We start from the raw sequence: 23,644 nt of genomic DNA, 5'->3' as shown, positions 1-23,644 counted from the left end.
ATTGCTGTCCCACAGACGGACTTTACCAAGGACAAACAGAAAGTTATGGTTAAATGGAGTCCTGATGCAGAAAAGGCTTTTCAGGAGTTGAAGGTAGCATTGTGTACCCAACCAGTTCTGATGACACCTGACTTTGAAAGTGAATTTGTGGTGCAGACTGATGCGTCGGATGTAGGGATAGGTGCAGTCCTATCCCAGAACAAAGAGGGTGAAGAGCATCCTTTGATTTATTTAAGCAAAAAGTTGAATGTATGTGAGAGACTCTATGCCACTGACGAAAAAGAAGCATTGGCAATCCAATGGGAATTAGAAACTCTCAACCTGAATTACCTTCTCTACCAGCTGAGAAGGTAATTCAGATTGATCACCGATCATGCCCCTTGAATGTATGAGAATAAAGAGAGCAATGGGAGAGCACAGGTTTCTGAAATATATGTATTAAAACCCCTGCTAAACAGATCTGTCAGACGATTGGACTTTAGTAAAAGCCGGTTAAAGGTTCCTGGGGTTATGGATGGAGAGTGAGGATGGGCGCCATCCATTAGGCCCATTTCAGGTCTTCAGCCTGAGAACAGGCTAATTAATACTTGCATCTAAGTGTGCCAGGGGTTTTACTCAAGTGTCTCACTACCTGGTGAAACAAACAGCAGGCTTGTTAAGTGACTGTGATTTACTGACCTGAGTACTCTGCATATGCCTATGTTTGTGGTAGGGGCATTAGGTCTTACCACTTTTGAGAGAGAGAACCTGTGTGTATAGTGAGAGCCCAGATGGGTTAGGATTTTGTTTTAGGTTTTTCTTTTACTGCACAATAAACTAGCTTTTGCTAATTACACGGAAACCTTGGACTGGTCTGCTGTTTCCTGGCTGCTTTGTGTGTGGAAGTGCCCATCTACCCCAGGAGGGGGCACCCCTATCTTGATCACCACAGAATACTAATATAGTTTGTGCTCATACGTGGGATTGTGATCTTGTGCATGCGCACAAGCTGGCTACAGAGACAGGCTGAGGGATAGGTCTAAGAGCCGCCACTATGTACCACAGGTTAAGAACCACTGTGTTAGAGTACAAAGCAGCTTCCACCTATGAAGGGGGCAATGTGCTATGTGGAATGAGTGTCACAAATAATTATAAATTCATACATTCTGCAATGTGGTACTTTTTCCATAGTCACTATATGGTTCTCATAAACAATAAGGCTTAGAACTCTGGAGCTGATTCAGAGCCGCTCGCTAGGTGCGATCGCTCGCACGAGGTGTATGCAAATTGCATAGACAGTGCAATCGCACAGCAAAGCATTAGCACACCCAGTATTTCTTAGCGAGATCACTTATTGTATGCAGACACCCACCAGCCTGTCTTAAGACACCCACTTGTGCACATCATGTCCAGGATGTGTATGCAACCATTGGTACATTGGATGCGATTGCTGCGCTTGACTATGCCCTGCCGCAGGCACTGCGAGCACTTCAGTGTAAAAACAAGCCAGGTGCCGTGTACTATGATCCTGTCTTATAATTATGCTCACCTCTAAAACGCCGTTGAGATGCTCAGGCACACCTGCGTTTCCACCTCCACTCCTGTTTTTAATGGCCAGCCCCTGTTACCACCTACAAACGGCTTCCCCTGTCACTCACTCTGCTGGGCTGTCTATGTGCAGCAAGCGAATGCATTGTGAACTTTCGCTAAGGTATGCACCTGTGCACTGCGATGCATATACATGTACATAATGCATACAGACTGCATACCATCGGCAGCAGCGAGATTATGCATCTTAGCGAGCGGGTCTGAATGAACTCCTCTGCTCTAACACATTATGCAGCATGTATACTACTTTGTTCATTTTTATCTTGCTTACCTTTGACTTCTCAGGTGGCCTTAAATCTTCTTTGTCCCTTAATAAATGTAAAATTTTTTCATTTCACACGTTAATGATTGGGGTTTTTTTCTTCTAAAGTACTGCACATTGGTGCCTCATTTATGTCTTAAGTCATGAGAGTTATGCTGGGTACATACTAGACAATATGTCGTCCGATTCAGCCGGATCGAATGACATATCGGGCACATTGTCTAGCATGTACCCGCTATGTCGCTGACTACACACGCTCCCACGTGTTGTCAGCGACATCGCCCATTGGACCTGCATGCAGGTCTGACAGGCAACATCATTATCGAGAGCCATGCTGCTGAATGCAGCATGTCCCCCGCCATTGCTGCCGGCGTCGGCAAGTGTGTAGGCACTTGCCGATGCCGGCACCCCGCCGCTTACGAGGTCGGTACACACTAGACATCGTCTAGTGTGTACTGGCCTTAAGAAAACATTGAATCTATTGATTGTGCCAGTTGTATAATTAAATTTGATTATTATTTTTAAAATATATTTATATTATATCTAAGGTATCCACATATACAATTCACTTAGGCCTGGAAAGAAATGGAAATATGCCTGGGGAAGCAGTAACATTTGCAGGTGGTCAGTGGTAGGTTTATGACGACCATCACAGGATGATAATGATGATAGCCATATCCAGTGAACCACTAATGGCTACTTGTGATGACACTGATTGGTGCTTGCTTTACCTGGTACAGAATATGCTCCTATGAGAGAGTTTAAGCAATTTTATTGTGGAGGGTTTTTGAGGGATGTTTTTTTCTACATTTGTGGGATTTTAGCAGTTTAAATGATTGCAAATAGCAAATACATTTGTTGAAAGTAAGGGACGTTTTTTAAAACATAGGCACAAATCAGATGTAAGATGTTTTCCGTCGTAAAGCAGATACTTATGCTGCCATTGCCAACCACAGCGCATTTTGATTGCAGATGGAACTCTGGATATTGATTGGCCTGGAATAAATGTGGATATTGCTCCGTATGACAAGTTGTACGCATCTATGTGACCGCACTGCCCCAATCCATACATCTGTGGTAATAGCCATCATCACTATACCCTGGTACAGGCCAAAAATGGAGGTGCGCTGGAGATGCATGCCAAGCTGAATCGCCTGTAGATGTGTGCGCTCGGCTGCTGAGCGTGCGCAGTGCTAAAACTCGCAAGATCCGTCAGCAAAGCAGACTTGTGTGCAACTCATAATGTCACACAGATGTCACCATGTCATAAAGATGTCACCATGAAACAACAATTATCAAGATTATAAGAATCCTATTCAGTTTTGATAAATCTGTAAAATATTTGAATAAATAAAATGCTGACATGTTTTCTCCATTGCGCTTTACATCGTGAAAATATTTGATCAATAGATTATTTCACAAACAGACCGGCATGAATCATGGATGCATTATTCTTTATTAATCAACAATTGTCTTTGTCATAAGCTAGCTATCAACACATTTGTTGTGAGTTTACAGTCTACGTTGCTCGTTGACATGACAAATCTTACATGCTTTATATGATTGTACTTCTTAATTAAAGATAAGGTACTTACACTGCAGGGATATTAATCACTAAATGACCTCCCATGCCCTGTATACACTGTTTGTATTTTTGTCTATTGGTGCGTACACACGGTACGCTTTTAATGAATGATAACGTTCATATCGTTCACTTGTTTGCAGTCACCAACCTGACATCGACCAACGATGCGTGTTCCCGCATGGACGATAACGATATCTATGGTCTTCCATACATGCAGGCCAACTTGGACGATTTCAACACGATTTGCATGTTAAGAGATGATTTCACTGAAATATCTATCATAGATATCTATCAGTGTGTACAGCCAAAATCGTTTGCCCTGCACTACAGAAAGGTGAAGGGAAGTCTATCAGAGATATCGTTGGTTGTGCAGCTTGTACAGTGTGTATGCACCATATGAATAACTTTTAGGGCCAATGTGTCAAATGTGCTGGTTAAAAAAAAAAAAAAAAAAATACAAAAAATGGCACTTAAAATCCTTCTGCAAAATTAACACTTTTGACAAATTAGTACCTATGATATTTGGCCCTTAGTCTAATTAAAGCACTTATAGGTTTTAAAGCAGCATCACAACAATGTGATGAACACACTATGTAATATAATGTTATAGAAAATTTTATGTAAAACAAAGTTCAATATTGTATAATGCTACAGGACATACTAAACATTTTATATTTTAATTGCAGCTGTCTCATTATATGAACTTGCTGAGAACCCCTTTCCTGGGATGGTGGTAAGCAGTGCTTTTCAGCTAACAACGCAGACATACCAAAAAGGGACATTACTTAATGCCAACATTAATAATAATAGCGAACTTAGGGCCTGATTCAGAGACGGATGCAATGCCAATATTTTCACAGAACGAGCGATAGTTTGCTATTGCGCAACCACAGCACTGTGCACGTGCAGCCATCAAATTGCCATTACGTTCGTACAGAGGAACCACTTGCAAAGTGAGTGACAGTTTGGGGGTGGTAAAGAGGGGGGGGGACAAGGGTGGTTAAAAGGATGCAGGTGTGTCTGACAGTTTAAATGCTGCTTCGTGGGCGTGCATAAATTAGTCATTGCATTCTCCTAAGCTGCATGAGAGATCTCTGCGTGTCGGAAGAGCCGCAGTGTTTGAGACAGGTCAGACTTGACTTACATGCTGCATTACTGCCTGACGTGCATCAATAGTACCAATTTTTAAGCTGCTGTATGTCATCAGACAGATATGAGAAGGCAGCAGCGGGTGTCCTTATTCTCGGGGGTTGGGTACGGGATCCTGGCGGTTAGAATAGCGACAGCAGCATCCTGACAGTCATAACCGAAAACACCCAATGGTAAGTTACCTAACCCTCCCCCTAACTCTCCTCTCCCCACAACCTAACCCTCCCCCTAACTCTCCTCTCGCCGCAGCCTAACTCTCCACCCCCCCTAGTGCCTAACCCTCCCTCTAACCCTAATACTTACAGTCGGGATTTTGAAGCCAGGATTCCGACTGTCAGGATTCCGGCGCTGCTATTTCAACTACATCCCATTCTCTGCTATGCTTTGGAAGGCATTAGCATATTTTAGCAAGTAAAATCTGTGAGAGTATGCAGTTGTGATTGCATTAGTATAAGTCTCTGAATCAGACCTTTATTCTTGAAAAAGGATTTCTTGTGATACAAACGAGTCTCTTATTAGATCTGGTTCAGTGTTATACTTTCTCATATAAGGCAGTACATTTTCTGTGTAGAATGCATCCAGTTTGGTTTCTGTCTGTTCCCAAAAAACATAGTAAAAAAATATACAGGAACAACGGTGGTCTCTTTATTTGTATGGACCAGTAACTCTGCAGAGAGAGTTTCAGTGATAGCCATGTGGCACTGAATTTGAGTGTAGTAGGCATGGTCCCTCCTCAGGATGTAAGAGGTCCCAGTCCATGTCAGACAGAATGAACGGTGCTTGCTGGCCTGTCGCAGTGTGCTATCAGGGTACCTGTATAAACACTTCACCATTAAGGGCCAACTGTCTTTCTACATTTTGTCTATCACATTCCTGCCAAAACTTACCAGCCAAGGCTTCTCTGGGTGGCTGAGCACGTCATTGTCTTTCACCTTTAGCCTCCGTTAGTGATTTTCCATACTCAGCTTTTTGTATTTATGAATGGCCTCCTCTTCCGGAATCGGTATGACATACCACCAGACCTAAGCCCAGCAGATGAAATACCAACGCCGGAGGTCCGGCAAATGTAGATTCCAACGCGCCTGGTAAGTATCCTAACCCTCCCCTCTCCCCTGTATAAACACTTGTATAAACACCCTCCCTTAGGGGTGCCTAACCCTAACCTCCCCCCAGGGGTGCCTAAACCTAACCCTCCCTTAGGGGTGCCTAACCCTAACCTCCCCCCAGGGGTGCCTAAACCTAACCCTCCCAGTGGGGTGCCTAACCCTAACCTCCCCCTGGGGGTGCCCGACCCTAACCCCCCTTCCCCTAACCTAACCCTCCTGGGGGGTGCCTAACCCCAAGTCCCCCGGGAGTCCTTAAACCTACCACCCCCCCTGTGCGGCTAACAGATCCCGACGCCCGGCTTATCTATGTTTGGTAAGACGGGCGTCAGGATTTCGGCGTAGGGCTGATGATAGCCGCCGGTATTTAGACGCCTATCATTAGTCCCATGCTGGGATTTCACAGTCGGGAAGCCAGCGGTCGGCATTTCGACCGCCGGCTTCCTGACTGCATACCCCTCTTCCATATGTCTCATCCATGCCTGGCCTATCCGCAGTTTCCTTTCTCCTGAATTCAGCATAGCTCGCAGCTGTGATATGGGCATGCGCTCATTGTTATTGTTTGTGAAGCGGCTATGAATAATCTAATACTGAAGAAGTCATTATGCAATTCTTACACTGACAAACCGAAACAGGTTCCCTCTTATGATGTTGACGGGGTTTTTCAGGGCGTTGTCTTTCGTTGAAAGGCACCAGGAAGCTCCAGATAGATTTATTTTTGACTCTCCTGGAATCATGCACAGACGTTTTTCTTTTTGCAATTCTCGTACCAAGCACATCATCATCTTCTCTGCCGACATTCAGATATGGTTTACCCCGGGATTGTAATTTACGTTTTTTTATGGGAGCTGACAAAGGACATATCTGAGTTATTTCAACAGGTTTGTCTGAGTAACGTGAAAATGTTCTCAAATTGAGTGAGGCAGATTCTTCTTGTGGAAACACATGATCAAAAATATTTTGGATTGGTCGAATAAGTTTGGGCATAGAGTGTGAAACCATTATGTAGAATCTAGATGATTTGCTCTTATGATTTATGAAAGGATTGTACTGGGAACGAGTGTTGGGTTTACTTTGGGCAGTAGTGGTAGAATGCCTCTTGGAGTGTGAGGCAGGTTTGATCTGGGTTAATGGAAGAGGTGTGGTGTTGGGAGCAGATTTGCTTATGAATGTTTTGGAGGGCTTCACCTGGGAAGGTACAGTAGATTTGTTCTGTTTGGCTGATGCAGATTTCTTTTTAGGACTTGCAGAATTGGATTGTGTGGGAACAGGTTTATCCAGGATAATTTTCATACGTTTCTTTTTGTTCTTCTTTTTTATCTTGGTGGTTGTAGCAGTATTACTCTGAGCGTATGTAGAAGATTTGACATTACTTTGTGGAGGTGGGTTGCCTTGGGGAGGTAGGCTAGATTTGCTTTTGAGGTTTTGAGGATTGTTGCATTGATCACATGGAGTTATTGAAGACATATTCACCCGTATGGATGGAACTGCATTGTTATTAGGGTTTATGGAAGATACTCGTTCTTTACATGGAGCAAGATTGCTGGGAAGTAAAGAAAAACATCTCTCTCTTTGTTGTAATAAAAGCTGGATATTACTAGACAGCGGAATAGTTGATGTCACCTGGTATAGGCTTCCTGTTGTTAGGCAATAGAAATGTCCTGTTGCTGGACACTGCAGATAATCCATATTTGGATTTAGTGGGTTTTCTGGTAAAGGTGAGAATAAGTGAGATTTATCAAAGTTCGGGATGGTTGCTGCCGAGTGCTGCATGGCCAATGTAGCGGTATAGGATTATTATAATGGAAAGTTAGGTGTTTATTCAAGCACTATAGTATGTAGCAATGTCACGTCCTCGTCTCACAGATAACTCTAAAAAAAAAAAAAAACAGTAGGTGAAATGCATCTTCTCCATGTGCAGCCCCCTTCTACTATGTAGAATGCATACATATTCATCATCTATACATCTATTTCTGATATGCTTGCATCTTTTCTATACATAACATACATGCCCTAAGAGTCATTCTTCCTATATAGTCAAAACTAATTTTATGCTTTTTTCAAGCAACCTGGTAATGCTGGTGAAAAATTAAAGAAGATGTAATTGGAGCAAAAAGTTGTTTTTCTTTTTTTTCTTTAAACCCCCACTAGTAAAATGGACAAACTCGTGACACTTTGCATTTGACGACATTGGGGCTGATATTGTTCATTGCAAATGGCGCCTATCCTTATTCCTGTGTCCCATATTGTTGTTTAGTGTATCTTATCAGGCACACACTAGGGAGTGTTTTTCATTTGCCCAGAAACTCTCCCTATGTTTGAATGACCTCCCACGATATGCAGAGGCAGCAACTCACCACACCAAGTGTAATGGAAAGAAGTCCACTGTCCATTATTCAAAATAAGTTATAAGTAAAGACACTCCATCAATTCTGTCTATATATTTACCCCCAAAACAGTATTCACCATTTATTTATTATTAACCATTTATGTGCCTATTTATTTCCCACTACCTTTTAGCTGTAGCACAGGAAGTATTTGAGACTAAACAATACTTTGAAGGTCCTTGCTTCAAGTTTTACAGCCCAGTTTCATTTTTTGTCAGGACCATCCATCTATCTATAACTTTGCCATTGGTATTGATATGTACCATGACCACTGTGTCCTCCCCAACACCTCTGAAGCCATTATATTCTGAACCAGAATACCCACCAAACAGGAAATCTCCTGCATTCATGGTTCTAGAGGCTGATTGCCATATCTGTACTTCTAATAATTGAATCCCCTACCAGCTGCTCTGGTCCGGCCTTCACTACACTTCTATTCCTATCTTTACTGGAGCAGAGTCTCCTGGTTGCTAGTGGAAATAACTGCAACTGGTCCACTTCTCACTTATGAAAGAGCAAGTACTTTAATGATGTCATTGTGAGGGGTTTGTGCTTTGGTAAGGGAAATACTGGTGGAATTTCCTGTAATGGCCTTTGCCGACAACCTGCACAGACGCAGAAATATCTCAAGACCACAATGGCCTATGCCCTGTGCTTGCGACAGAGGACCTGATTCAGAGATGTACGCAAACCCGATGATTTGCGTATATCTCCAATGTTGTGGAGTCTATCCATGCGACAGACCCTTTTTGCGCATGTACAGAACAGGTCCTATGATCTCACTCGCAAGTCTCCCAAGCCGAGGCATGATTGACATAATGCAGCGTTTGGGGGCGAGCAGGGGCATGGCTGGTAAGCATTCCCGGAAATGGGGGCGTGTTGTCCCTTTTCTGTGAGGGACAAGGCCAGGGTCCATCCAGGAATGCTTTAGCACACTTTCCTGTATGTCTTCAGGTATCTTTTTATTAACCCTATAATAAAAATGATTTATGTAATTAAGCCTTATTGTCTGTGTAATGGTCTGATGTAAATGGCATGACCCAGGTCACTATGACCCTGGGTCCAGTGTGAACGGTTGGACCCAGGAAATAACCCGGTCCCGCTGCTAGTGTAAAAGGGGTAAAACCCGGTTCTGACCCGTGCTCACACCATGCTCAGGGTCCCGAGTTGGTACGTAGTGGCGGCTCTTACATGTTCCCAGCCGGATCGGACAACATATTGGGCACATCGTCTAGTGTGTAGCCCTTATGTCGCTGACTGTGAGCGCTCCCGCGCGTCATCAGGGACATCGGACCTGCATGCAGGTCTTACATAAAATAATGTTCCGTACTGTCGCTAATATAGTTTTCCACAGTACTTTCCTTAGAAATCAGTTCCCAATTTTTGATGTATGGGTTCCAAAGGGTGTTGTATCTCCACTTTGGTAAGTTACTCCAACTCCCGATATTGGTGTACTCAAAGAGAAAAAGAAATACCAAAATAGTGTAATATTGTCAAAAAGAGAACACACTATTGATTTAACATATTGCACTCACATGTAAAAAAACAATTAAAAGCATATCACCACAAAATCACACGTGGTCAGAATTTGGGGATCCAAATCGTACTTCCGTCCGTATTATGCCCAGATGTTATAAGGACCAAGGACTGGAGACAGGATACCACCAACAGCAAATCATCCACCAATGCTTAACGCGTTTCGGACTGTGTCCTTCATCAGAAGCATGCTTTTAATTTTTTTTTTACATGTGAGTGCAATATGTTAAATAAATAGTGTGTTCTCTTTTTGACAATATTACACTATTTTGGTATTTCTTTTTCTCTTTGAGTACACCAATATCGGGAGTTGGAGTAACTTACCAAAGTGGAGATACAACACCCTTTGGAACCCATACATCAAAAATTGGGAACTGATTTCTAAGGAAAGTACTGTGGAAAACTATATTAGCGCCAGTACGGGACATTATTTTATGTAAGATAATATTGTTTGTGGAGTGTGAAGCCTCCATTGTTTGTCTTGTAGGCAGCGGTATAGAGTGTGGAGCGCAAGGGGAATTTTCTTCTTTTCTGCATGCAGGTCTGACAGGCGGCATCATTAGCGAGGGCCATGCTGCCGCATGCACCCCGCCGGGTCCCGTCGCTTACGAGGTCGGTACACCTAGACATTGTCTAGTGTGTACTGGCCTTAAGAAAACATTGGATCTATTTATTGTGCCAGTTGTATAATCAAGCTATATTATTTTAAATATATATTTATTCTATATCTAGGGTATCCACATATACAATTCACTTAGGCCTGGAAAGAAATGGAAATATGGCTGGGGAAGCAGTAATATTTGCAGGTGGTCAGTGGTAGGTTTATGAGGACCATCACAGGATGATGATGATAGCCATATACAGTGGACCGTTAATGGCTACTTGTAAAAGCGTCGCTGACACTGACTGGTGCTTGCTTAATCTGGTACAGAATATGCTCCTATGAGAGAGTTTAAGCAATTTCATTTTTGAGGATTTTTATTGTATACATAAGACGGGGGGTTTTCTACATTTGTGGGATTTTAGCAGTTTTTAGCATTTTGATTGCAGATGGAACTCTGGATATTGCGTGCACAGAAATAAATGTGGATATTGCGACAAGTTGTATGCATCTATGTGACTGCACTGCCCCAATCCATACATCTGTGGTAATAGTCATTATCACTATACCCTGGTACAAGGCCAAAAATGGAGGTGCGGTGGAGATGCATGCCAAGCTGAATCGCCTGTAGATGTGTGCGCTCGGCTGCTGAGCATGCGCAGTGCTAAAACTCGCAAGATCCGTCAGCAAAACAGACTTGTGTGCAACTCTGCAACAGCCCCATAATGTCACACAGATGTCACCATGCCATTAAAAGATGTCACCATGAAACAACATTTATCAAGGTTATAAGAATCCTATTCAGGTTTGATAAATCTGTAAAATATTTGAATAAATAAAATGCTGACATGTTTTCTCCATTGCGCTTTACATCGTGAAAATATTTGATCAATAGATTATTTCACAAACAGACCGGCATGAATCATGGATGCATTATTCTTTATTAATCAACAATTGTCTTTTGTCATAAGCTAGCTATCAATACATTTGTTGTGAGTCTACAGTCCACATTGCTTTATATGATTGTACTTCTTAATTAAAGATAAGGTACTTCCACTGCAGGGATATTAATCACTAACTTATCTACCACGTCCTGCATACACTGTTTGTATCTGAGTCTATGAATAACTTTTAGGGCAAATGTAATATGCAACAATTTTTTTTTTTTTTCAAACAATTTTTTATTGACAGATTGCCAAAAAAGAGCAAAATACAAATACAATGTCAGGTACAGATATTTGATAAAAAAATATCCAATAACATACAAACAAATGTGAATAAAATATATAGCAGAAAAGGGGATGGAAAACACATACATAAATCCCATATAAAAAATTTGGTCAAGAAGGCCAACCGCATCAATCAAAAAGGTATTCCTGAACTTAGGATCTCCGACTGATACCATTCCGTCAAACCAAAACATTTTCTTAATGCTTCTTTTAATACATCCGAAACTGTATGAACATAGGGGAGCCATGTTTCAAAAAAAGTTTTCATCTGTTTTTCTTTATGTAAAAAAGCTTCTGTCCAATCCATAAAAAATAAAAAGGAAAATTTGGTGTAAAATAAATTTATGGGAAGTGTATCAGCCGAGATCCATTGTGATAAAATGACTTTTTTAGCAGCTGCTGCCAGTGTAATGAGTGAGACGCGGTTGCCCCTGGTCAGACCGTCACTACCTCTATTGGAATAAATACCCCAAAATAACCATTCTTTAGTTAATTCAAATCTAAATATGCAACAATTTGTCAAAAGTGCTGGTTATAACTTTAAAAAAAAAAACCTTCTGCAAAATCAACACTTGACAAATCGACACCTATTATATTTGGACCTTAGTCTAATTTGTCGAAGTCAAAAATATTAAAATACATTTATATCCCAAACAATAACATTAACTGGCATATTCTCATAGGTTTATTTCAAAGAGCCATAACCTTTGTGTATTTCTTTGATCTATACACATACATCACTTTCTTCCATTCTATTGACACCATGTTGTTAAGTAACAAATTCCAAGGTTTCGTAAACAATAAGGCTTGTTGTTCCCCCCAGCAGACAGGGTGTCATGAACGGTGGTATTTCTATTCATTAATAATCCTCCTTTGGTTGGTTGTGTTTGATGTGTAAATAAGCTTGTCATGCCTGGGGTCCACCAAAATATATGACCTCTTATCTGCTGTTATGATGGCTCCTCTTTTGACCCATACTGCACAATAGATATGTCAGTTTATAATGACCAAAGGTACAATACTTTGATCCTGATTAGAACTGTATGCATACACCTATGCATACCAGTGTCTGTTGGTCTAAGTAGAAAAAAATAACTCTTTCTTACACAATTACTAAACCTTACAATTAAAGCAAGCATATATCTAATACCTGCTACTAAACATTTAACTTATACAGTATATTCAAACCTATTTAATCTATTTCTCACTTTAAAAAAAAAATAATAATAATTATATATATATATATATATATATATATATACATATACACACACACACACAGTCTATCCAAAATAACAATAAACAATGTTTTAACTCTGGCAATATCTCTAATCCTGATATTCCAAAATTATGAATAATTACCTAAATATCTAAATGTCAACAGTTGGCCCCTTGTGGCCATGAGAAATTAATTTGATTGGCCACACATTAATCTAACGTAATTACTCCCAATACATTTTGAAACATTTCTTCAAACCAAACTTTCCTTTCATAATCATTTTCTTACTATAGCCACTGTACCACTGTAATGGTTGCATATTTCCCCTAAGAGAGTTTAGCTTAGCTCTCTCTATCTTACTCTATTGTAATTTAAATATGACCATTACTGCTGTTTTACTCAGTATGTATATATAGAACGGATTAGATATTTATATTAGAATTAATAGTGACATGTCCAATGTATTATATATATCCCGGCTTTCGTGGCTCACACAATACAAACCTGCCTCCTACCAAATAATTTACACATAGTAGTCACACATACAACCAACGGTTTACACCAAAATACAAATATATTAAAGAGAAGGAAAACAGCTATACATATAGTCCAGGGACGCAATCACATATTAACATCGTGTTTGGGGTCATAATGTACAGAATTATGTTAGCAGTAATCCGGTGGTAGCGAGTAGATTATTGCACATTGCGGCAGGCAGATATTAGCAATGCCGGATTTATGTTTAATATAGCATATAACAATGGTTGATTTGAACTAGCTTTTCGGAGGGAACCCAGAGGTGAACATCTGTAACAGCATCCTGAGCCTAGGCATCGACAACTGTTTGAACCAACCAATGACCCCCAGTGAACTGGAAAGTCCCGCCCCTGGACCAATGGAAGACACAGCCTGCTATTATACAAACCCATAATTTAACTGTATAAATTAGGCTCCCCTGATCCAGAGAGTAGGAGCTGTATTCTACCAGTCATCTGGTGACGACTGTACTCTGGATCCAGGGAGTGCATGCGAACGTATGTATACTGGTTTGTAACTCTGACCTCTTTCTTGAACTATATTGTACCACTGTACAACTTGTGATAATATATATACTTTCAATACAGTATTTACTTTTGTGCGTTAGACCACAGAAACTGGTGTGTGTTCACTTGCTTTCACATATGCTGTGATATATATATATTGCACTGTAATTCACATTGTATTTTGATATGAAGATAGCGACTATTATGCATACTGGTGGTGTTACAAGTAAAGGAAGGTATTGCTTATGCTTCACACGTTGCGTACACTGTGAATTCGCATTAGCGTATCGCCATACACAAGGTGCGTCCACGTGGCGTCAACAGTTGTAGAGAGATTTGAATAGGATTTCACAGCTGGGGGCTCTGGGCCTGATTCAGACCCGCTCACGAGCGCGTAGTGCTCGCAAGCGGGTCGATGGTGGGGTACTGCGCATGCTACGGGGCTAACTACAAAAGGGGTGGCTGTCAATGTTGATCGACAGCTCGCCCCATTTTGTAGGCGGGGAGGGGGGTGGCTACGCAAATGGAGGCATTCCCGAAGGAACGCCTGTCGTTTGTGGGAGGCACCACTGACATCACCAGTGATGTCAGTGGAGAGCTTCCTGCTCTGTTAGATCAGGAAGCTCTCTGGGGCTTGCGATGGACGAGACCCTACCACAAGGGTCTCGTCGCAAGCCCCGATGGTCGTGATTGTCGCGACCATCACTTGGGCGCTCGCAAAAACTGTGGGAGGCCACCCACAGCTTAGCAAGCGGCCAGGAGGCCGCAACAAAAAAACCCAAAAAGCCCTGATTCAGAGCAAGCTCTCTTCGAGAGCATCCAGCTCTGAATCAGGCCCTCTGTCCGGTCCATCTCACACTCGCAGACTAACTGACTACACAGACGTTGGTCTAACAACAAAGAGTGGAGATGCATCACTGTAAGGTAAAACAATTTTGTTTTAAAACTAATGTTGTTAAACCACGTATGTCTTGTATAGTCTCAGAGGTGCTGGTGCGAACCGAGGGACAACAAAGAAAAGATATCTCTGGTCTGTTGGCGCGAAATTACGCTCAGTGAAATTATGCACACCGTATAAACTATGTCCTTGTATTGTTGCTATAAGTATAGCACTCATTTTAGGTCTGAATCAAATCGGATAAGTTTATTGTTTGAAATGATAAAACTGTGTGAGCGTATAAGCGCATAATACTTGCATAGGCCTGAGATAACAAAAGCTCCGTTCACGCCTAAAAGTTTAGGTAGCATGCAGCGGAAGTTGTACGCCTGGGTAACTTCCGATGCTTGTGGGGAACGTGGAACGATACACGTGCGTGCGTACGCAGACACACAAGCGGCGCGACACGCAAGTACGGTTGAGAGTGTAAATTTGCTGCACTATTACCAACAGTTTAATACATTAGATTAAGATATATATATCTATATATGTATATTGACAAAAAAAAATAACTATCTGATTTGACTAGGATTACTGTAATATTTTAAAACAAAGTGTAAAACCTCTGCGAAAGTACTGTTTCTGTGAAGTGATTTTTCTGTACAGAAAATATAGTTTTTTTTGTGTATGTAAACAGTTGAAAGAGAATTGCATGAGTGTGTGAACCAGAAAGGTACCGCAGTAAAACGCTGAACAAAGAGAGGTTCCGGAGGCGTGTAAGGATCGCAACCACATTTGAAAGGTGCAGGAAACGTGTTCTATTTGAAATCGATTTCCAGGTGTGAGGCTGTCCTATGAAGACATAAGGTGCAGGGGGCATGTCCTAGTTAAACTGCCTCTGTAATCGAAGACACATAGATAACCAGTACCTGTGTGTCTTGCGATTGGACCGCACGTTTGTGTATTGTACGCATAGAGTATAATATGCAAGCGTGATTTGTGTAAAAGTAAGGAAATTTCACTGATTCTCTCGGTTGAAAAGTCCTGGTTGAAGCCCACTGGATGAGGTGATGACATTTACCATCTGGAATTCTGGTGGAAATAAACCAAAGTATGTAGGGCCCCCCGCTATATGTGTTGCATGTTGTAGAACGCTCTGTTCCATGTTGACGGGAAGAAGTTCTGTGGGAGTACTTAGAAAGAATCCCCCACCAGTATCCTAAAGAAGTAAGTTAGCAGTTTGGTAAAGCCACCAAAATGGGTGCTAAATCTACTCGTATCCTACCGAGTCAACTGTGGTTCCAGTTGAGGACGGACCGAAAGGATCCGCAGGGTAGATAATGCGTAACAAGTATGGTAAGTACGCAATGGCTTATGTTAATGAATGGTTATATATGACTGAGAGTGGTAAAGTATCATTTCCAAACATTGGTAGTTTCGATCCCGAGGTATTACATATACAGGTTGAGTCTCCCATATCCAAATATTCCAAAATACAGAATATTTTTAGCATGACTGAGATAGTGAAACTTTTGATTTTTGATGGTTCAATGTACACAAACTTTATTAAGGTATACAATTATTAAAAATAAAGTATAAAATAACCTATAGGCTGTGTGTATAAGGTGTATATGAAACATGAATGAATTTCATGTATGTACACAAACTTTGTTTGAGCCACAAAATAATTGAAAATATTGTATAAAATTACCTTGAGGCTGTGTGTATAAGGTGTATATGATTCATAAATGCATTCTGTGTTTAGATTTGGGACCTATTCCTAAGACATTTCAATATGGTATGCAATTATTCCAAAATACGGAATGTACCGACATCCAAAATATCCCTGGTCCCAAGCATTTTGGATATGGGAGACTCAACCTGTAATACAAAATCAAATATGCCTGTTAAAGTCACGCAAATTGAGGATGAAACAATGATTGTCTGAACTTGTGGCAACAAGAAGGGGAAATTCAAAGAGAAATGAGTAGGTAACATAAAACGTACTTTAGAAAGAGTGAAAGCAAGTGCACCACCGCCAACATATGTGGGGGGGATAAAGAGTTACAACCAGTATAACTACAAAAAAATGAAAATAATTGTAACTTATACCCTGTACTAACCAATTTGGAAAGTTTTTATTCAGGAAGAGATGATGACCCTACCCTGGTCTTGGCCATTTCTCATGCATCCAAGAAGGGCAATATTCCCAAAGTAAAGGAGGGTTTGCAGCAGATGCAGGAGAAGTGGCTGGGAACAGCAAAGCAGGTAAGCATGGTGCCATCCATAGTACCGAGATGGTAAGGCCCGGAATGAATTTGGAAAGTAGTGAAGTAGCAGGAATACACCCTGTTCACACAATAGCAGTTCACAGTGGGAAAGCGGACAGGCAAGGAGTAATTCCTGTTACAAATGTAGACATGTATTGCCCTTGGACTAGGTCCGAATTGCGGTCCATTATCACAGATTTTCCAGACCCCAGAAAAGATTTGATGGGTTGCAAAAAATGTATCGAGGACTTGGGTAATGCTCATGAGCCTACTAATAAAGATTGGCGGATAGTGCTGAGAGCTTGTCTTCCTACCAGTATCAACATCCAAATATGTATTGAAGATTGTCGACTGGAAGAATACAAATCTTTATCTGACGCACACAACCAAAGTAATGTAAGGCAAATAACAATCCAATTGGCCACATACTTCCCAGTTGCAGTGGACTGGAAGAAAATCTTTACTATAAAACAAAAAGATAATGAGACTGCAATAGATTATTTTACAAGGGCATTACAAGGAATGGCTAAATATACTGGGGTAGCCGACATAAAAGATGATGTACATCACCGGGAAGTAGCCGTCTCAGTACTAATGGATGGACTTAAAGAATCTTTGAAAGCAAGGGTACAAACCTCACTGCCCATTTGGAGGGGTATAACTGTAGATGCCCTTAGGGAATCCGCCTTACAACATGATAAAAACATAAGGCTAATGATGGTAAGTATCCAGGCTCTGGAAAACACACACACACGACCACTACAAAATAACACATATAGGGAACAGAGATGGTAGATATGTATCATCCCTTATATGGTGTTTATGCCCATGAATATATATTAGTTATGTAATTCATGCACCATGTAATCTTCAATCTCTCACATACCCCATAGCACCCACACACAAGATTCTCTCTATTCTATCACATCTCTCTCTCTTTCCCCATAAGTATGTTCTTCAGATAGATTGTATTCCCCAATGTATCAATAAGTCCCGGATTTGCCCTAAATGCATAAAGAAATATTTCTACCCTTTTACAATCTCCTCATACATACACGCATACACATATTGTTAAAACATTGAAATATTGGAAATGTGATAATACTGTTTTACATATATGTGAATATTACTGAATAATAAATTGTTATTGAAATATACTTTCCTTTACTTTATTTCATACCTGTGTGTACTCATTTATGAATTAATTATCCAAATGATTTAAAAGGTATATACAGTAATCTTGGGTAAACTTGCAAGTAGGTTATTAAATGGTTTATAATTCGTTATTATGATCTGTTATTAAATGATAATAATATAGAAATGTAGCCAGATACTAAAATCATACCCCTATCACATCATTTGTCTCTAAAACTTTTGTTTAAGTTTGTTGAACCCAGATATATTATATGTATATGTTTGATGTCCATACACTATGTTACTACATGAGGTAAGTTTAAGGTATTTTAAAAGGTACCTGTAGTTAAGATGTATTTAAAAACCCTCCATGGAGCGTTATAAACCTAAGCGCTATATACATATATATTTTTTTCTCTTTTCTTTCTTTTCCTTTATATGATCATGATCAAGGTTTCTCTTCCTAACTTTACGCCAGAGAAAAACATGTTTGTTATATGCCTTTTAAAAAAAAATTATAACATGTTATTGTTTTGTTTCCACAGAACTGAAGTAAATGTTAACGCTTTCTGCATGATGACATATAACCATCTATTAACAGTTTAAACTACCTTTTGTATTGGGACTGGGTAGAATTACAAAGTAGAACAGTTTTGCTGTTGATCTGGTATGACTGCTAAAAATACCTTATAGTTTGTGTGCCTTGTAATTCACAAAGGGTGGAGGATGAGAACACTGGTGCGGGAGGATTTAGTACAGATATGGTGTGCACTGATGTATTCTCAAACTAGGTAGAGGCATTCCCTGCTGCTTCAAATACTGCCGTGTTTACCGCAAAGAAAATTGTAGAAGAATTTGTGTATAGATATGGTATCCCTAAGATTATTGAAAGTGACAGGGGTACCCATTTTACTGGTGTAAGCTTATGGGCATTTATAGTAAACTTCATACTCTCTTCCGACCCCAAGCCAGTGCGAAGGTGGAGAGAATGAACAGCACTATTAAGAACAAATTGAGCAAGGTGATGACTGAAACGGGATTATTTGTGGCCAGAGGCACTGCCACCAGTATTGTATAGTATCAGAACCACTCCCAGATCCCCGCTTAACCTATCACCCTTCGAAATCCTTTTTGGACGACAGCCACACGTAATGATAGATCCCCAGGATGAATTGAAGTGTAACAGTGAAGTGACAGTACAATACCTTGTCAGGATGAGCCAGCAGTTGAGAAATCAGCAAAGAAGCTTGAAGCTGGCGATTCCTAACCTACCAAACACTAACTCATGATACTGAACCAGGGGACTATGTTATGAATCAAAATTTTCTATGCTCAGGTTGCCTAAAAGACAGGTGGGAAGGACCATACCAAGCTTTGTTGACCAGCACGACATCATTGAAAGTAGCCGAGAGAGAGACTTGGGTCCACTCCTCCCATTGTAAGAAGGTCGCTATCCGGGAGAGAACTCGTGAAGCAGAAAAAGGTGAATCCACACTAATATTGCTTGAGAACCTGTTCTGGGAGGACTGAAAGGTAGCACTGTTGAACTGTACCTGAGCGTATCAGAGAGTTATTGGAGGACTGTTATTTCAAGATGGAGTGTCTTCAATCAAGAATTGTTTTGTTCCTGTTTTCCCTTTTTACTTTTATTTTGATCACGACATTTGTTTTTGTGAGAGCCCCCGAGAAGTCGAGTATGGGTCTGGAGGTGGTTCTGATGGAGAGGACAAGAACTTAGTAGAATCCCAGAATCGGTCTATCACTTTGATCAAAGCCGGAATAAGTAAGAGGTCTAGTAGTCACGGAGTTCGGAGACAGTGTGATGGACTATTGTCTGAGGAATACTGTATCTGTAAGTACTGCAAAGCCATAATTGAGGATGAGTGCATCCAAAGATGTCAGTCGAGTAGTAATGTCGAATTTGACAGACACCCTTTGAGTGATTACCACTCATTAGTGGGTAAGGTGCTAAACCAAACAGAGTGTTGTGTGTGCTCACAAGTACCTCAAGGACAAAGTAATTCAGGATTAGTGCCATACCCATTAAAGTTAGCAGAGGTACTTGAATTACATGGGGGGAGACCGGTGGACAAGAAATATAATATATCTAGAGCCCCTAGTCTTAAGCTCCACCAGTACCATGTAGATATATCCCTGGTATGCTTAAATCTCACCAATTTCAGAAAACCAGGAATAGGGAGGTGATCTGGAACAATCAGACAATGACCTATTCACACAGAGCTGATAATGAGCCTATCGATTCTGAACTTGTACGCAGAATTATTGCAAGTGGGAGTTACTTCCGGTATAGGTACACGCGTAGATACGACAAAGTAATGGTTGGCAGAGTATCACTAGGGTACTGTGCAAATATTATACAACCGGAAACGTGTACCAGTCAAATTCTGGAGATGGGGACAGGATTCTTTGTCAGAATAATGTGTACAAGGATAATGATGCATTTTTTTCCTTATGTTCTCCCAGATGATGTATATTTCATATGTGGAAGGAAAGCGTACAAGTGGCTCTCTCCGAACTCTGTAGGTTTATGCTATCTCGGAAGGGTACTACCAGAAATCATGACCCTTACACATGAGATAGACATTCACTACAACTCTCCCCCTCCTTATACCCATACTCATTATGAACACATTTATAATAGACACCTCATAGACAGGGGAGACCCCTTAGCCTCAAATTTGATCCAGGAATCCACCGGGATTCAATTCATCACCTTAGATATCACCCATACGGCCAAAGGAGTTATAAATTATAGGTACATCCAAGCATTGGCAAATTTTATTGATAATATCACTGAGATGTATGATGACACCTTCAGGTTTACTGGTAGGGAGTTGCAAGCCTACAAGAAAGAGCTTGTGCAACACAGGATGGTTTTGAATTATGTCACGGCTGTAACAGGTGGGTACTGTGTAACCTTAGCAACTCAGTATGGAGTAAAATGCTGCACTTACATCACCAATAGTACGGATGATCCGAAGGAGGTGATTGAGCAGAAAATGGATGAAATACTGCAGCTGAAGTGGGAATTTAAGAGGAAGCACAACCTCACTTTAGCTGCCGTGGGCAAGGAATTAACTGGATGGGTCACCTGGTTGAACCCACTCAAGTGGTTCTCTGGGATAGGAGAGTGGGCACAAGAAATGGTGACGAATGTAGGGAAACTTCTACTCTGTATATTGGGCGTGATCATACTTATCGGCCTGATATTCAAATGTGTTCCAATTATGACCCAGCGAAAGGGCAATCAGAAATACAAATTTAATGAGTCTGAGGAGGGGCAGTGTTGAAATGTGGCAGATTTGGTGTATAATCCTGAAATCGAAAGCACAATCAAGTAATAGAAATGTGAATAGGTTTAGTCACGCTTAATTATATGTATAGTAAGTGTTACATTAGACATCATAGCAAATGTAGTCCTAATTTCCCCAAGCATTCTTTATAGGTTAGATGAGTTCCCACGTCCTAACAATGATCCCCAGAGGATCCGTTGATTGCGTATAAAGGTTAACTTACCCTTACCCCAGTAGTCCCTGACACAAATTGAATAGTCGATGTCTGACTTGCGATATAGATATGTATACATATACCTAAGTTATCAATTAGTGTTTGTATGTATTAAATATGTTTTTTTTGTGAGGTATGATAGTTTATGGAGACTATCAAAGGCTGGACTGTCGAAGTCAAAAATATTAAAATACACTTATATCCCAGACTTTAACATTAACTGGCATATTCTCATAGGTTTATTTCAAAGAGCCATAACTTGTGTGTATTTCTTTGATCTATACACATACATCACTTTCTTCAAAGGAACCTTATTCTATTCTATTGCCACCATGTTGTTAAGTAAACAATAAGGCTTGTTGTTCCCCCCAGCAGACAGGGTGTCATAAAAGGTGGTATTTCTATTCATTAATAATCCTCCTTTGGTTGGTTGTGTTTGATGTGTAAATAAGCTTGTCATGCCTGGGGTCCACCAAAATATATGACCTCTTATCTGCTGTTATGATGGCTCCTCTTTTGACCCATACTGCACAATAGACATGTCAGTTTATAATGATAAAAGATACAATACTTTGATCCTGATTAGAACTGTAAGCATACACCTATGCATACCAGTGTCTGTTGGTCTAAGCAGAAAAAAACAGTTTCTTACACAATTGCTAAACCTCACAATTAAAGCATATATCTAAATACCTGCCACTAAACATTTAACTTATACAGTATATTCAAACCTATTTAGTCTATTTCTCACTTTAAAATATTATATATATATATATATACACACACACAGTCTTTCCAAAATAACAATAAACAATGTTTTAACTCTGGCAATATCTCTAATCCTGATATTCCAAAATTATGAATATATACCTAAATATCAAAATGTCAACAGTTGGCCCCTTGTGGCCATGAGAAATTAATTTGATTGGCCATACATTAATCTAACGTAATTATTCCCAATATATTTTGAAACATTTCTTCAAACCAAAAACTTTCCTTTCATAATAATTTTCTTACTATAACCATTGTACCACTGTAATGGTTGCATATTTCCCCTAAGATAGTTTAGCTTAGCTCCCTCTATATTACTCTATTGTAACTTAAATATGACCATTTACTGCTGTTTTATTCAGTATGTATATATAGAACGGATTAGACATTTATATTAGAATTAATAGTGACATGTCCAATGTCCAATGTATTATATATATCCCAGCTTTCGTGGCTCACACAATACAAACCTGCCTCCTACCCAATAATTTACACATAGTAGTCACACATACAAACAACGGTTTACACCAAAATACAAATATATTAAAGAGAAGGAAAACAGCTATACATATAGTCCAGGGACGGGATCACATATTAACATCGTGTTTGCGGTCATAATGTACAGAATTATGTTAGCAGTAATCCGGTGGTTGTGAATAATTGTCGCACATTGCGGTAAGCAAATATTAGCAATGCCGGATTTATGTTTCATATAGCATATAACAATGGTTGATTTGAACTAGCTTTTCGGAGGGAACCCAGAGGTGAACATCTGTAACAGCATCCTGAGCCTAGGCATCGCCCGCTGTTTGAACCAATCAACGACCCCCAGTGAACTTGAAACGTCCCGCCCCTGGACCAATGGAAGAAGACACAGCCTGCTATTATACACTCCCATAATTTAACTGTATAAATTAGGCTCCCCTGATCCAGAGAGTAGGAGCTATATTCTACCAGTCATCTGGTGACGACTGTACTCTGGATCCAGGGAGCACATGCGAACATACTGGTTTGTAACTCTGACCTCTTTCTTGAACTATATTGTACCACTGTATAACTTGTGATAATGTTATATATACTTTCAATACAATATTTACTTTTGTGCGTTGGACCACAGAAACTGGTGTGTGTGTGTTCACTTGCTTTCACATAAGGTTATTATGCTGTGATATATACATTGCACTGTAATTCACATTGTATTTTGATATGAAGATAGCGTCTATTATGCATACTGGTGGTGTTACAAATAAAGGAAGGTATTGCTTTTATCACCATAAGCAAGGTACGTCCACGTGGCGTCAACAGCCGTAGAGAGATTTGAATAGGATTTCACAAATTATAGCACTCATAGGTTTTAAAGCAG

The 23,644-nt window shown here is 40.3% G+C and overlaps 1 protein-coding gene and 1 pseudogene across 2 annotated transcripts in view; one reads left to right on the top strand and one right to left on the bottom strand.

Moving 5' to 3' along the window:
- Positions 1 to 5,862: 5,862 nt before the first annotated feature.
- LOC148436222 (uncharacterized) overlaps positions 5,863 to 23,644 on the bottom strand; it is a 40,796-nt pseudogene continuing 23,014 nt past the window's right edge. The window contains exon 2 of the transcript XR_015876493.1: positions 5,863 to 7,558. The product of XR_015876493.1 is annotated as an uncharacterized LOC148436222 (transcript). The remainder of the gene's footprint in view (positions 7,559 to 23,644) is intronic.
- Positions 16,876 to 21,293, top strand: LOC148436223 (uncharacterized). Its single transcript, XM_088465188.1, is given in 3 exon segments — positions 16,876 to 17,568; positions 19,660 to 20,170; positions 20,173 to 21,293. Coding segments are annotated over 3 exon segments (2,325 nt in total).

This window comes from Taudactylus pleione, unplaced genomic scaffold, assembly GCF_031769625.1.
Source record: "Taudactylus pleione unplaced genomic scaffold, aTauple2 ptg001903l, whole genome shotgun sequence".
Classification (NCBI taxonomy): Eukaryota; Metazoa; Chordata; class Amphibia; order Anura; family Myobatrachidae; genus Taudactylus; species Taudactylus pleione.
This window is presented reverse-complemented; position numbering and strand designations above follow the sequence as displayed.